This window comes from Arachis hypogaea, chromosome 19 (assembly GCF_003086295.3).
Source record: "Arachis hypogaea cultivar Tifrunner chromosome 19, arahy.Tifrunner.gnm2.J5K5, whole genome shotgun sequence".
Taxonomy (NCBI): domain Eukaryota; kingdom Viridiplantae; phylum Streptophyta; class Magnoliopsida; order Fabales; family Fabaceae; genus Arachis; species Arachis hypogaea.
This window is the reverse complement of record NC_092054.1, coordinates 136815093-136830972: the sequence shown is the minus strand read 5'-3', so window position 1 is coordinate 136830972 and position 15880 is coordinate 136815093. Positions and strand designations below refer to the sequence as shown.

Sequence of the window (15880 nt, the reverse complement as noted above, 5' to 3'; positions counted from 1 at the left end):
CAATTTCTAAAATTAAATTGTAACTTTTTAAAAAAAAATTGTTTTAGTACTTATAAAAAAGTTAAAAAAAAAGACTTCTCTTATAATAAATTTTTTTATCATTCTTCTTTTAAAATAAGCACTTTTAGGACTAAAAAATAAAATATAAAATAATTTATTCATAAACTACTTTTAATATAAGTATTTTTTTTGTTGTCCATAGTATCTCCCAACCCGACAGGTCAAGGAAAACTTTATTTAAGGGTCTGACGCTGATCAATAAATTTCTGCATATATAAAATGAAATTCAAACTTCCAATACTTACTTAAACAAATGAGAGTTGACCATTTAACTAATTCAAATTAATTAATATAAATATTTATTGTTAAACCATTTTTCAAAAATGAGCTTAATTAAATTATTTAACCATAATGGGCCTTAGTGTTACTCCATCTTCGTTCCTTGCTGGACAAGGAAATGAACTCGCTTTAAATAAAAAAAAAAAAAAAAAAAAAAAGGAAATGAACTCTTTGAGTCGCTGTCGCTCAACACTCGGCTGTTACACCATAATTTGAAATTTCAAAGTAACAACCACACTGCATTCTTTCCACTACTACCCCTTCGCTTCGTTGCCGTTTGCCATGGATATTAGGTTTTCCTTTCCTTACTCTCCGGCGGAAACCGCAAAGGTCCGAGCGCTTCGCTTCCAAATTCTCAGCCCCGACGATATTGTAATTCTTCTCAACTCAAATCATAATGCTTCTTACTCGAACGAACCACAATAATCGTGATCGTCTTCTCATTCATGTTGTTATTGTTCTCGTTGCAGAGGCGAATGTCTGTGGTTGAAATCGAGCATGGGATTGAGAACCCAAAGGTTGGAGGGTTAAGCGACCCGCGCCTTGGAACCGTTCATAAGAACATCGATTGTGACACGTGTGGGGCTGATATGGATCACTGTCCGGGGCATTTCGGTCACTTGGAGCTCGCCAAGCCAGTGTTTCACGTCGGTTTATTGAATACTGTCCTCGCTGTAATGCGTTGCGTCTGCTTCAACTGTTCCAAAATTTTATCCGGTCAGGTATCTTCTTCTTCCACCACCACATCCCTTAGTATCAGTTCATTTCACTGTGTATGTGATTGTCAAGGAAAATGTTTATGTTATCTAGATTCTTGTTTAGTTTTCTGAGTTAATTTGGGAGTAATAAGACGATTGGTGGAAAGTGGTTTGTCTAGTTGAGCACCGCTAGATAGTAATTTAGTCAAATATGTCAAATAATTTATACAAAGACAACGTGAGTAATATTGTAATTCTCGTAGACTTAGCCGGTGCTTTTAATTTTATTCTTCGGAGGCTTATAAGTACATCGCAAAATTTCCTCAGATTTCTTCACTTGTTATTGCTTAAGAACCTATTATTCCATAGCAGAAAATTCTTCAGGACTTACTTGTCCTATTACTAGATAATTTTGTATGTGGAGGGAAGTGAATTTTATGATGTGTACTACTTTAAGCAGAACAACAAAAAGTTTAAGCAAGCTTTGAAGATTACAAACCCAAAAAGTAGGTTGGAAATGATGGTGAATGCCTGCAAAAACAAAAGCTTTTGTGAAGGTGATGACGGAGATTGGGAGGATCCTATTAGAGAGAGTCATGATGGCTGTGGTGCTCAGCAGCCCAAGTTAACTATTAAGGGTATGAAGATGATTGCGGAGTATAAAGTTCCGAGGAAGAAAGAGATTCTTTCTGCTGAGAAGGTAATTGATTCATTCAAGTTCTGAATTTCTAGCTAGTGCACATCTATTTTGATTACTAAAGAGACACTTACATAGTTGGTAACATGTTAAATCCATTGAAGGTTCTTGGTATTCTAAAGGGGATAAGTGATGAGGACTGCCAGTTGCTGGGCTTGAATACTCAGTATGTACGTCCTGAATGGATGATTTTGCAAGTTCTTCCAATTCCTCCTCCATCCGTGAGACCTTCTGTTATGATCGACGCATCCTCTAGGATTGAGGCAAGTGTTAACTCTTGTCTTGCCTTTATCTTAATGTGTTCACTGTTTTTACATGTTCCACAGGTTCTTAATTCAAATTCAATTATCCCTTGTCAATGTGAATGATAACTGATAGCATTTTCATAGACAATTTTGATAATCAATTGTGTTATTTTAATTACTGACTTCTTTTTTTCTTTGTTGAATCTAGGATGACTTAACTCATCAGTTGGCCAGGATTATCAGGTCCAATAAGAATTTGAAGACACATGAGAGTAATGGATCACCTGCGCATGTTATTTCTAAGTTTGCTCAGTTGTTGGAGTTTCACATTGCCACTTATTTTGATAGTGCGTTGCCTGGGCTCCAGAAAGTATGATATTGTTCAGACAACTATTTTAGTACTGATATAAGATATGTTTCTGTTATAATAATTCATTTTGGGAACTTTATATAACATTCACAGGCTGCTAAAAAATCAGGAAGGCCTATCAAATCAATATGTAGCAGGCATAAAGAAGATGATGGTCAGATTAGAGGAATGTTGGGGAAAAGAGTTGATTTTTCTGCTCGAACACTAATTACACCAGACCCCAACATTAATATTGATGAAGTGGGAGTACCACGGAGTATTGCTTTGAACCTTACATACCCAGAGACTGTAACTCCATATAACATCACAAGGTTGTTATATGGATATTCTTTTCCTCTTGCTTATCTTTTAATGCATTTTCAACCTTTAACTAAACGAAAAATTAAATTTTTATTCCTTAAATAAAAAACAGGTTGAAAGAACTTGTAGACTATGGACCTGATCCTCCACCTGGGAAAACTGGTGCCAAATACATCATTCGTGATGATGGGCAAAGGCTTGATCTCAGATATTTGGAGAAAAGTAGTGATCTCCATTTGGAGATTGGATACAAGGTATTTGCCTTTAGACAATAACAACTTTAATTCTTTATGGTTTCTTCTAAGCCTTTTAATAGTTCCCAATGTTGTTTTAGGTAGAACGTCATTTAGAGGATGGAGATCTTGTACTCTTGAATCGCCGACCCAGTCTTCATAAAATGTCTATCATGGGACACAAAATCAAAATCTTGCCTTATTCTACGTTCAGGCTTAACATGTTGGTAACTAAGCCATATAATGTTAATTTTGATGGGGATGAAATGGATATGCATGTTCCTCAGTCATTTGCAACCAGGACAGAGGTGTTGGAGCTCATGATGGTGCCTAAATGCATTGTGTCACCTCAATCAAATAGGCCAGTAATGGATATTGTCCAAGATACACTTTTAGGATGCAGAAAAATCACCAAGAGAGATACCTTCATCACGAAGGTAATGTTCAGTGAATTTTTATATTACTGCAGTTTACTTATATGTCACAGTTCTTGTACGAGATATTCAGAGGTCTGATAAGATTTTGTTATGTTTTTGATTTTTTAGGATGTTTTTATGAACATTCTGATGTGGTGGGAGGATTTTGACGGGAAAGTTCCTGCTCCAGCAATATTGAAGCCAGAGCCATTGTGGACTGGGAAACAAGTTTTGAATCTTATCATTCCCAAACAAATAAATTTAACTGGGTATTCTAGCTGGCATGATCATATGGAAAATGGTTCATCAATAACCCCTGGGGATACTGTGGTCCGAATTGAAAAAGGGGAACTACTTACTGGAACTCTTTGCAAAGAGACACTTGGAACATTTACTGGACGTCTCGTTCATGCCATTTGGTATGCAGCTACAAAATTATCAGACAAATATTTCTACTTGAGTTTGCTAGCATCTTTTGATTACCATAGTCCATTTACCTTTACAATGGAAAGATCGGTGAATTGTTCTTGATCCAAACTTTACTACTAGCAGTCTAGCCACACTGTTAAATATCTAATATTATAATGTCATAAAGTTCCTTCTGACATAGTTCCTTACTTCCTTTCTTCTTAGTTCACCCCAACTTATTATTGGCTTGATTACAGGGTAGATGTTGGTCCTGATGCATCTCGTAAATTTCTTGGTCATATTCAGTGGCTTGTAAACTACTGGCTTCTGCAGAATTCTTTCAGCATTGGAATTGGTGATACAATAGCTGATGCGTCAACTATGGAGTTTTTTAATAGGAATATTTCAGAGGCAAAGAAGAAAGTAAAATACTTGATCAGGGATGCTCAAGAACAGAAGTTGGAAGCTAAACCTGGATCGACAATGATGGATACACATACACTCGAGAAGAAAGTGATTGATGTGATTCAATTATATTGCTTGTGACTTTGCTATATTGTTGAATGCCGCATTTGGTTGAATTGATTTTTAATGTTATTGGATATTTTAGGTGCTGATACAAGCTCATGAAGATGCCATAGAAAAAGTGAAGATGAGTTTATCTGAGAGCAATAATCTGAAAGCAATGGTGACAGCTGGTTCCAAAGGAAGTTTTATCAATATATCTCAGATGACTGCTTGTCTTGGTCAACAGAATGTTGAGGGCAAGCGAATTCCATTTGGGTTTACAGATAGGACATTGCCGCATTTTGTAAAAGACGATTATGGGACTGAAAGCCGAGGCTTTGTGGAGAACTCATATCTCCATGGGCTAAGCCCGCAAGATTTCTTTTTCCATGCCATGGGAAGTAGGGAAGGATTTATTGATAATGCAGTGAGGGTATATGAAACTGGATACATCCAGAGGCGGCTTGTGAAGGCTTTGGAGGATATCATGGTCAAATATGATGGAACTGTTAGGAACTCTTTAGGAGATGTCATACAATTTCTCTATGGAGAAGATGGTATGGATGCTGTTTGGATTGAAACACAGAATCTTGATTCCCTGAAAATGAAAAAGTCAGACTTCAATAGGACCTTTAGGTATGAGTTTGATAATGAGAACTGGAATCCGAGTTACATGCTTGAAGGGCCTATTGAAGAATTGAAAACCAGCATAGAGCTTCGTACTGCACTTGAAGCTGAAGTTTTAAAGCTTGCGTGTGATAGATGTCAACTTGCAACTGAGATTACTTGTAACAGTTCTCTACCACTGCCTGTTAACCTTAAGAGGCTTATCAGGAATGCTCAGAAGGCTTTCAAGATTGACTTTCAGAAACCTTCTGATATGCACCCACTGGAAATTCTAGAAGCTGTTGATAGGCTGCAGGAGAGACTCAAGGTTGTTCCTGGTAATGATCTTGTGAGTCAAGAAGCACAGAAGAATGCTACTCTCCTATTCAATATCCTGTTGCGCAGTACTCTAGCCAGTAAAAGGATTCTGCAGGAATATAGGCTTTCCCGTGAGGCATTTGAGTGGGTAGTGGGAGAGATAGAATCAAGGTTCCAGCAGTCACTTGTAACTGCTGGGGAAATGACTGGTTGTGTGGCAGCACAATCAATTGGTGACCTTGCTACTAAATTGACTCTCGAAACATTCCATTATGTTGGTTTAGGTGCTAAGAATGTTACACTTGGCGTTCCCAGGTTAAGGGAAATCATTAAAACGGCTAGGAGAATCCAAACGCCTTCCTTGTCTGTGCATTTGAACCCTGGGTCAGGTGTAACTTCGGACAATGTTAAGAGAGTGCAGTGTGATTTAGAGCATACTACTCTTAGGAGAGTGACCCACACTGCAGAGGTGTGGTACGATCCAGAACCAATGAGTACGATAATTGAAGAAGATGTTGATTTTGTGAAGTCCCACTTTGAAACGCCTGATGAAGAAGTTGCTATTGAAGGAATCTCACCTTGGTTGCTTCGCATAGAACTAGACCGAGAGATGATGGTGGATAAGAAGTTGAGTATGGCTGACATTGCTGAGAAGATCAACCTTATGTTTAATGGTGATTTGGAATGTATTTTCAATGATGACAATGCTGAAAAACTTGTACTTCGTTTCCGAATTATGAATAATGAAGCTCACCCGGGAGAGATACAGGATGGTTCTGCTGACAATGTTTTCTTAAAGATAATAGGAAGCAACATGCTGAGTGAAATGACCTTACGTGGCATCCCAGGCATCAACAAGGTTTTCATGAAAGCCATTGATGTTCAGAAGTTTAACGAAGAAGACGGTTTCCAGAATCATAAGGAATGGATGCTTGAAACTGAAGGTGTCAACCTGTTGGCTGCAATGTGCCATGAACATGTTGATGCAGCAAGGACTACAAGCAACCACTTAATTGAAATTATTGAAGTCCTTGGAATTGAGGCAGTTCGCCGTGCTCTCCTGGATGAATTGCGGGCTGTCATGTCTTTTGATGGATTTTATGTCAATTACAGGCATTTGGCGTTGCTGTGTGATACAATGACTTATCGTGGGCATTTGATGGCAATTACACGCAATGGTGTCGACCGGAATGATGCTGGACCAATGATGAGATTCTCATTTGAAGAGACAGTCAATGTTCTCCATGATGCTACTATATATGCTGAAACTGATCACTTGAGGGGTATCAGGGAAAATAACATGTTAGGCCTGCTTGCACCCTTTGGCACTGGACAATGTGCTCTGTATCCCAATGAAGATATGCTTAAGAATTCTAATGAGCTCCAGCTACCTAGTTAAAATGGATGGCGTGATTTTCGCATTCTTACGCCACAAAATCTCCTCTATATAAGCCCTACATCACCAAGTTATAGTCCTACTTATCATATTTACAATATCAGTTGTGTGCAAAGTATACTTCTTCATTGGCATTTTCTTCAGGTAGCCATAGTTTGTCTACACAAACCCATGCATTCTCGCATCTATTGTCTATCTATTTATTTTTATGGGCAATTTACATAAATAAAATGATTGAAGGAAATCCTTACGCAGATACAACATTGGCAAATTCCAGACGCAAATGCAACAAACGCAATTGTATGTAATCCGTGACACCTTCCAGCGGAATCCAAATGTACGTAATCCGCTACACCCTATTGCAGATTACGTTGAGAACTAAATACTCATAAACCGCTACACCCTGTAGCGGTTTATGATCATATGGTGCTAAAGCCTATTCTGCTACACCCTCGAGCGGATTATGAAGAGAGTGGAAGTTTGGGAACATATTTATGAATACCAGTCTAATAGTAACAACTCGTGATGCAAAATGTACGAAGTTATACAAATACACTCTTCATAAGCAGTAAGCCGTAGAAATATAATAGGCACCAGACATTAACACTAACACAGATTAAATTACTACATAAGTCTTACAAATGTAATAGTCATACAACGATTAACAGTTAAAGGAAATAAAAATGTCATAAGTCATACAAATGGGTAGGAACTAACACTAACACTAACACACCAAAGGCACTAACACTAACACCCGAAAACGTAAATTGCTACATGAGAAAATAAAATTCAAAAAACTAGAAGTCCCACGAACTACCAGCAACGGTGGAGCCTCTCTGGGGGAAAGATTTACGCGTGTGCCCAGGCTGTCTGCAGAGCCCGCATCGCTTTGGTCGGTTAGAGTCGGCCTCATCCATGTTGTTCCGGATTCTGGTAGACCTCGGTCGCCCATCACGACAATGCCTCAAGCTAGGATCCGAAATAACGGTCGGACTATCATAAGGTGGCCAAAGTCCCTCTGGTATTGGCGGCACAAAACCCATCTGGTACGCCCTAAACACCTTCTGCATGGTGTAGACTTCGTCGACATAAATAGACAAGTCAAGCCATGACTGGGCACAACATGCAATTGCATGGCAACATGGATAATGGAGAGCCTGAAAGTATCCACAGTCGCATGTACGATCCTGAAGGAAAACTCGGTACGTCCCAAGTGAAAAGCTCTCGGTCGGTGTCGTCTCGACAACGGTGTACTCAGACTAGTGTCTATCGAACAGGGTGACAATGAAGCACCTGGAGTCTCTCAAGTAGCGCTCCATCGCCTTTATAAAACACTGGCAAAACTTGGCACCGCTGGCCAACTGAGCCTCTGCCGTCTGATCACGAATCACAAACAACTCCGCTAACCGACTATATGTGGACTTCACAAGGGCGGTAACCGGAAGATTTCATGTACCCTTCAGAACAGAATTAACACACTCAGATATATTGGTCGTCATGTGACCGAATTGTCTGCCACCATCCTGGTGCTGAGTCCACTTATCGTATTCTATTCTGTTCGCCCAATCACACATTGCTGGATTCCCAGTCCGCATTATATCAAACCAATAGTGAAACTCTGCCTCAGTCTTCGCATAAGTAGCGTTCACAAGCAAACGCTTTGCATCCGTGCCCTTAAAACTGAGTGTGAAGTTAGCTGCAACATGCCAAATACAAAATGCTCGGTACGCATGAGGGGGTAACCACCCACTGTTAGGGTTCTCTAGTGCAGCCTTAACGCCGTTGTGCCTATCTGAGATGACCAGTATTCCCTGTTGCAGAGTCACATGTTGGCGCAAGTTGGTCAGGAAGAAAGACAACGACTCGGCATTTTCCCCCTCCACGAGACTGAATGCAATAGGCAAGATGTTAGAGTTCCCATCTTGAGCGACGGCCAGGAGCAAAGTCCCTCCATACTTGCCATACAGATGAGTACCGTCTATGCTGACCAATGGCTTGCAATGTCGGAAAGCTTCAACACAAGGAGGAAACGTCCAGAAAAGACGATGAAAGTACACGGTTGAGTCATCGACGTCATCACCGACTCGAACCGAAGACGTCTTCAACAAGGCAACCGTCCCCTCCATGATAGACTGCATACCAAGGATCCAACGAGGTAGCTCGGCATAGGACTCTTCCCAGTCCTTGTATATCTGTGCTACCGCCTTCTGTTTTGCCAACCATGTCTTCCTGTAAGTTGGCTTGAACTCGTACGTTCCTTCGGTAGCTTCTTGCAACACCTTTATCGATACCGCCGCATTGGCTCGAACCAGAGGAAAGATCTTCGCACAAATCACGTGATAATCAAGTTGTCGGTGGTCGCTTGATATCGATGTAGCCAAGCATGTGTGTATTCTGTTGTACGGTCGAACCTCCCAGGTTCCCTTCCGCGCTCGAAGGCTGATGCGAATCATCCACGTGCAACCCTTCCCGAACTCCTTGCATCTCCCATGGTACTTAAAATGATCCGACTCCATCACTCTGTACTCAACACCACGCCGAATGTTGTAATCCTTTACAGTAAGCACAACTTCTTCCTTACTGTGAAAAGATTGGCCAACTTGAAATTCAGCTACAGAATTTCCCTCGTGCAACCCTTGACCCCAAAGGTTGGTGCTGACTCCATCGGTTGGCCGATGGCTTCCAGGTCCACGGTAGAATAATGTGCAGGTTACTCATGTGTGCCGGCACTTGACGGTGGTTGACATGTTGCTGGGTTTGTCAGAATTTCATCATCGCTGTCTCCTCCAATGTCAGCAGGCTCTTCGTTGGAATCATTCTCTAGCATCGCATTTTCAACCCGATCTGGTTCCCCCTCACGTCCTACATCTGGAGATGGATGAGTTGAGGTGAATACCCCATCTGGACCAGCTGGCCAATACTCCAACAAACACTCAGGTGCAACGACGGACATCGAGGTGGAGGCACCCCCCATCGTGGTGGACTGAGGGTTTGGCGCGGATGCCCCAGAACTATCGATCCCATGTTCCAACTTTGCAAACAACTTGTGTATCCTCACTTCCGGAAAACTCCGACGACAATGAAACAACACTTGCATATCTTCATCTGATCGTAACGCGAATGTTTCATATTGCACACCGGTTAACACAACCGCAATAGGAATCTTGTAGAACAGCTTCTTCACCCACTTTGTGCCACCGGCGCCCAACTTCTGCAATATACTGCTCTTCAGATCCAACAGTGTATCAAACGACCTAATGAAAACACTCAATGGTTCTCTATCTATAAACTTCACACCGTGCCTCTTACTCTTTTTTATTTTTCCAGAAGAGTGCACTAACACCAAAAAGCTCTCTTCACTCTCCATTCCTCAAGTTATGAATGAATAAAAATGACACTCTACACAACTTGCTGGGTATATATAGGCATCTTCTAAACTTCTATTCTCTTCATAATCCGCTAGAGGGTGTAGCGGAATAGGCAGCACCATATGATCATAAACCGCTACAGGGTGTAGCAGTTTATGAGTATTTAGTTCTCAACGTAATCCGCGACAGGGTATAGTGGATTATGTGCATTTGGATTCTGCTAGAGGGTGTCACGGATTACATACAATTGCATTTGTTGCATTTGCGTCTGAAGTTTGCCAATGTTGTATTTGCGTAAGGATTTCCTTCAATCATTTTATTTATGTAAATTGTCCTATCTTTATTATATAAAGATATGTTTTCCCTTATAATAATGCCATGTCAGCGAGGTTGATTACAAGAAATCAACCAATCATCCCTTAGTAAAAGATTTTTAAAAAATTAAAAGAAAATTTTGTATCTATTATTATTTAATTAAAATATAAAGTATTAATTAAATACAATAAACACACTTTAAAAGTGTCATAATAATAATAATTATAAAAATTTTTAATTATAAATATTAAAATTATACAACTTATACATATTAAAATTTTTACTATTATATTATTTTGTCTACTTATACATATTACATAAGACACTTATTACTTTTTATTTTTTAATCTCTCATACTAATTAACGAAAGCTCTTCTAAGTAAGTTTAAATTTGGCACATCTTTTTAATAAGTACATTAAAATTAATTCATAATTTTATATTATATTTTTGGTACTTTTATTTTCATTAATTTTTTAATCCGAATAAATTTAAATTTGACACATCTCCTTACTAGATATAATCAAATATACCAAAATTATAAAGTTAATTTATAATTTTATATTACACTTTTAGTGTTTCTCATTTTTATTCATTTTTTCTAACTTTTTTTAATTATTTTTAAACCAAAGAATACCATATAAAAAAATAAAGATGACAACTAAAACAAATAAAAATATAATTTTGTACAACTCACATATAAAAAACTTATATCTTTATTAAAAATAAATAAATTTAAATTCTTAAAATAATAAATTATATTTCAATTTATATTGTATTTTAGTTAAATAATTATATAAAATTATATAAAAATTATCAAATAAATATTATATAAAATATTTTTAATATAAAGCAATTTAAATTTAATATTAATTTATATATTATTTAATCAATCACTAAATAATATAACATTAATTTATCTATCTGTCATTGCCCAGGTTTCATATTCTAGTTACAAAAGCTTACAACGCATAAGCGAATACACATTATTTTGTATTGAGAACTTCTTGGGTTGGTTGTAGAAATCAGAAAACGATATTTGGTCAATTTCTTTATCTGCTTTTGGATCTTTCACTTTGTTTTTGGAATTTGTGGAAGGCTAATAACTTTTATGTTTAGAACCGCTCCTCGCATTTTTTTTAGAGCTCAATACAATAAAATAGAGCAACAAAAATATAAATAAAAATTTAAAATAAATATAAAAAAATTAATTTATAGTTATCTTTAATATTATTATTAACAACCATTGAAATAAATTTCACTCTAATCTTTATAGCTCATAATCGATTTATTGATAATTTTTGCTATTCTTGCTTTTTGACTTTTGAATATTCTATTATTCTTTTTTATTCATATATGCCAAATGATAGCAAAAAATTCAATTAATCACCTTTATGCTCCTTTCTTACAGGCACTCATGTCCAGCTCTCAAAATATTAATTAATTGTCCGTGGAATAGTTTATAGTCTACCATGGACAAACAACCATGCACACCACATCTACCAAGTAAACTCAACCAAAAAACAACTAGTGAAAATTTTCAATATTCTTTTTACATAATACATACATATTATCATGCTGAATAATAATGCCTAACTTACAAAATCTATCATTAGTATTAACCTTACCAACTAACACAAACCAGGTGAATAACTCAATTCGTAGAGGTACTAGACCTCTCCCAATAGAGCTAGTAAAAATATACTTTGTAAAATCTTTTAGGAGTATTTCTGCCTGTAAAATCTACACAAAGAAGTTAGTAGAATAAACACATGATTTATCAAATTTTCACACAAGACAAACTCTTTTTCGGTTGATTGACGGTAGAACTCCATGAAATTTGTTAACTAGTTACAACTCTCATTGAAATAGTTTTCTTCTCTACTAAAAAATTTATATCCACTCTAACCCATCTTAAAATTTAGGTTAAATTACACAGTTGGTCTCTACACTTTCAGTGAAATTACAAATTGGTCTCTATATTTTAAAAGTTAATAATTGGATCCCTAAAGAAAATTAAAATTTACAATTTACTCTCCATCGTTCAAAAAGTGTTTGATTTAACCAAATATTCTCAACATATTCTCTATTTTAACAAAATATTCTTAGCATATTCTGAGAATATTCTGTTAAATCAACACTTTTTGATCGACGGAGACTAAATTACAAATTTTAGTTCTTTTTAAAAATTCAATTACAAATTTTTAAAATATAGAGATTAATTTATAATTTTACTAAAAATAAGTCTTATATAACAGATTTATTCTGATTTGAGACCAAAAAAAAGTCTTTTAAAAAAAGTGTCTTTCAACAAATTACCTGATAACAAACTATTCTCTCAAAATCAGACATTTCTACCATTTTCTGCTTTTAAAGTTAGTTTTCGGATCATCTTATCTCTTATTTTCGATTCTTTTATATGTAATTGACCTATATCTTTTCATAAAGGGTTAAGTTCGATTTTGGTCCCTAACGTAGGGGTCGAAAATTTGTTTCGTCCCTAAGTTTTTTTTTCAGACAAAATCGTCCCCGACGTTCATACTTGTTGTAACGACCCAATTTCTGGTACGTCATGATCATACTAGAAACTGAGCGCTACCAACTTGTCTACCTATTTATTATCTATTATTTATTATATGAGCCTGATTCGTTGTTAAAAGCGTAGTTATTTTACGAGGTACTTTTTTTTTGAAAATATTTGGATTAATAGACGAAATCATTCATAAGCAATTCACAACTGATAACAGATAAAACAGTTATAAACAACCATACATAAATATATCACAAGCAGTTGATATCATTCGGTTATCCAGCCTTTATTAGAGTAAAGATCTTTAGTTAGGACACCCCTAGATATAACTAGATAATAACTATATACATATATATACATACAACATCCCAGGTCCTGACCTGTTCAAGAAGTCCCTAAGCTGGCACCCAGGCTAGCCTAGACTCTATACTCACCTAGTCTCTAAACTACTAAAGCGAGGAAAAGTACGTTCTAGATCTTCAAAACTCAAGTCAGGTGGAACGTCATCAAAAGGTGGAAGGTCGTCTACTACTCCACTGCACAATCATATGTTATCAAAGAGCGTCTCTCAAGTACTTCATCGAGTGGCCACATAACGGCAACATCGTACGGAGGACTTAGGCTAAAGTTTGTAGATAAGCAGGGTGCAGACGTTGGCTGGCCTCACAATATATACATATAAACAGGTAACGGAGTTCACTCTAGACTCAGAAGACTACCTAGAGCGGAATCCTCTTTGCAGAACAGTCATTAGTAAACTACGGAAGGGTGCTCATGCTTCCATCTGAAGGGGGAAGGGAGAGAGAAGGGGTAAGAACTGGGGAGTTCTTAGTAGGGTCGAGGTTATTAGTTAAGTTCATTAATTATATGTTGTTTTGCAAACGAATGGCAAGATACAGAAAGCAGTAAATAGAAGATGAAGATAAATAGAGGAAATAGAGAAATAGAAAACAGAACACAAATAGAAGGATACAAGAAAATACAAAACAGACACAGAGAATAGAATAAAAACAAGGAAAACATACATTCATACCACAATCATAACAAAGGAAATGCACTACCAAGTATGATGCATGTCTAGCCCTAGCGCAGGTAATGAGCTCATTTGTCGGTTACATACCCGCTCCCGACGTTACCCGGAGTCCTCTGACCAGGTAAGGCTTTCCTGTTAGCAATGTCCCTCGCAAGAGTCCTTTGACTTGTGAGGCAAACCACTGCAAGAGTCCTTTGACTTGCATGGCGGAGCTAGTTAACTTATATCTGCCCAACAAACTCTCTGTAAGAGTCCTTTGACTTACATGAGCATACACACACTCTCACTGTAAGAGTCCTTTGACTTACAGGAGCATACACACACACTCTCACTGTAAGAGTCCTTTGACTTACAGGAGTATATGCTAGTCGTGTGTTCTCGATACCTCTGTAAGAGTCATCTGACTTACAGAATAGCATTATAGCTAAGTATCCCAGGAAAGCACTCTCAGTGGTCGTACCACCATCTATCTGACTGCCTTCACGCAGCAGATCATCACATAATCATTCTCATTATCATCATTCATTATCATTCTCATTATTCATCATCACTTTCACATTCTTATGCAATACCTCTTTCTTTCTCTATTCAATCATGCTATACAAACTTTACAGCTTTTACTTTTACAACATCGTAACTCAAACCATTTCTCTTTATCACATTACTCTTTTCTCTTTGTCTTTTTACTTTGCTCTGATTACTCTTTTCTCTATATCTCTTTACTTTTCTCTGGTTACTCTGTTCTCTGTGTTTCTTTACTCTGCTTTGATTTCTCTTCATAACATATGTATTTAAAGCTTATGTAAATTTCGATATGAATAGTTAGCCTATCCCAAATATAGGTTCATTAAGTCTATACTGAAACAGTTTAACTTTTCATATTATACCTAACCCTAGCCGCAACTCAATGACTAACTATGTTGCCCTAGTTCGTTCACTAATTTCTGTCTGTTTTTCTGTTATTAAAATCTTACAGACTTTTTCTTTGATTTTTATCTTTTCTTTAACTTTTTATATTTCATTTATCTTTGCCTCACTAATATGTTCTTACCACTCCCTAAGTGTTTTATGAAGGTAATTATGAGATTCTGCGCTTAAAGTTGTCTTTCTAAAGCTTTTACAGAAAATTGCCTTTTTCGTATTATTTTATTATTTTTATTAAAATATTATTTTCAATTAAATATTATTATTTAATATTTTATTATTATTTATTATTTTATTAATATATTTTCGAAAATTATCTTGCCTTTACCTTTTAACCTTTAAAATTAACTTTTTACCCCGGTAACTTTTAATATTTCTACTTTAACCACCCTAACTTTCAGAAATTACCATATAACCCCTCAAACACCAAATTAATTACTTCCTTGACCTTTAATGAATCAAAAAGGTGTTCTTCATTGTTCTTCACCACACTCAAAGTGTTCTTCATGTTCTTCATAAATTCTTCAGATTCTTTCTCTATTTTTACCCGTTTTTCAGTCTTTTCAGCAACCGATTTTTACTATAATTCATAATAAATTAGCAGCCACTAAAACCCCATCTTTTCTACATGATTTTAACACAAATTGAACCCCAATTTAAGGATTAGGGTTCGTTTTTCCAGCTGCACTCAAGAACAACATTCATAGCTTAAATATCATCAAATTTCATCAAAATTTCAACAAACTTTCACCAAGAATCACTCATATAAACAATCAATTTCAAGCACAGCCAAACCATATCATAATCACACAACTCAAACACAAATAATCAAGATTAATTTTGTGACACCCTACCTGGTTTTGCTGCTCCTAATTCAATCAAACTTTCAGGTGGTCCTTAAACAATTTTTCCTCCTAAATCACATCAAGAAAACACATATTTAAGCATGTTTTCTTGAAACTGAATCAAAAGAGAGATGGTGCAGCCAACTCACCTTGATCCCAGCCTTGATAAGTCATATGATCATGTAGAGAAAGAAGAGAGGATCATTTTGGTCGGATTGGAATTTGGATTTGAGTTTTAGTTCAGCAGAAATCAAGATTTGAAGATTTGGAACTAAGAACTTTTCTCTCTTTTTCTCTCTACCTATTTTCGTCCACAAAGTGAAAATGAGCCAGC

At 36.7% G+C, this 15880-nt stretch overlaps 1 protein-coding gene and 1 long non-coding RNA gene across 3 annotated transcripts; one reads left to right on the top strand and one right to left on the bottom strand.

Moving 5' to 3' along the window:
- The first annotated feature begins 497 nt into the window (after nt 1-497).
- Nucleotides 498-6789, top strand: LOC112776980 (DNA-directed RNA polymerase II subunit RPB1). Of its 2 annotated transcripts, none has more exons than XM_025821253.3 (11): nt 498-711; nt 810-1061; nt 1498-1737; nt 1839-1997; nt 2188-2349; nt 2443-2660; nt 2762-2903; nt 2984-3319; nt 3428-3717; nt 3964-4228; nt 4317-6789. In XM_025821253.3, exons 1-11 carry the CDS (start codon nt 622-624, stop codon nt 6534-6536), a joined length of 4374 nt encoding a protein of 1457 aa, XP_025677038.1. In that variant the 5' UTR covers nt 498-621; the 3' UTR covers nt 6537-6789. The 2 variants fall into 2 exon arrangements, with proteins under 2 accessions (XP_025677038.1, XP_025677040.1); XM_025821255.3 differs by having other exon boundaries at nt 528-711; nt 3964-4219.
- Nucleotides 6790-12993: 6204 nt separating this feature from the next.
- On the bottom strand, nt 12994-15880 carry LOC140181834 (uncharacterized). The gene is made up of 3 exons (XR_011877338.1): nt 15696-15880; nt 15556-15615; nt 12994-13528 (listed from the first exon to the last, which is right to left on the bottom strand). It is a non-coding gene; the product is annotated as an uncharacterized lncRNA (long non-coding RNA).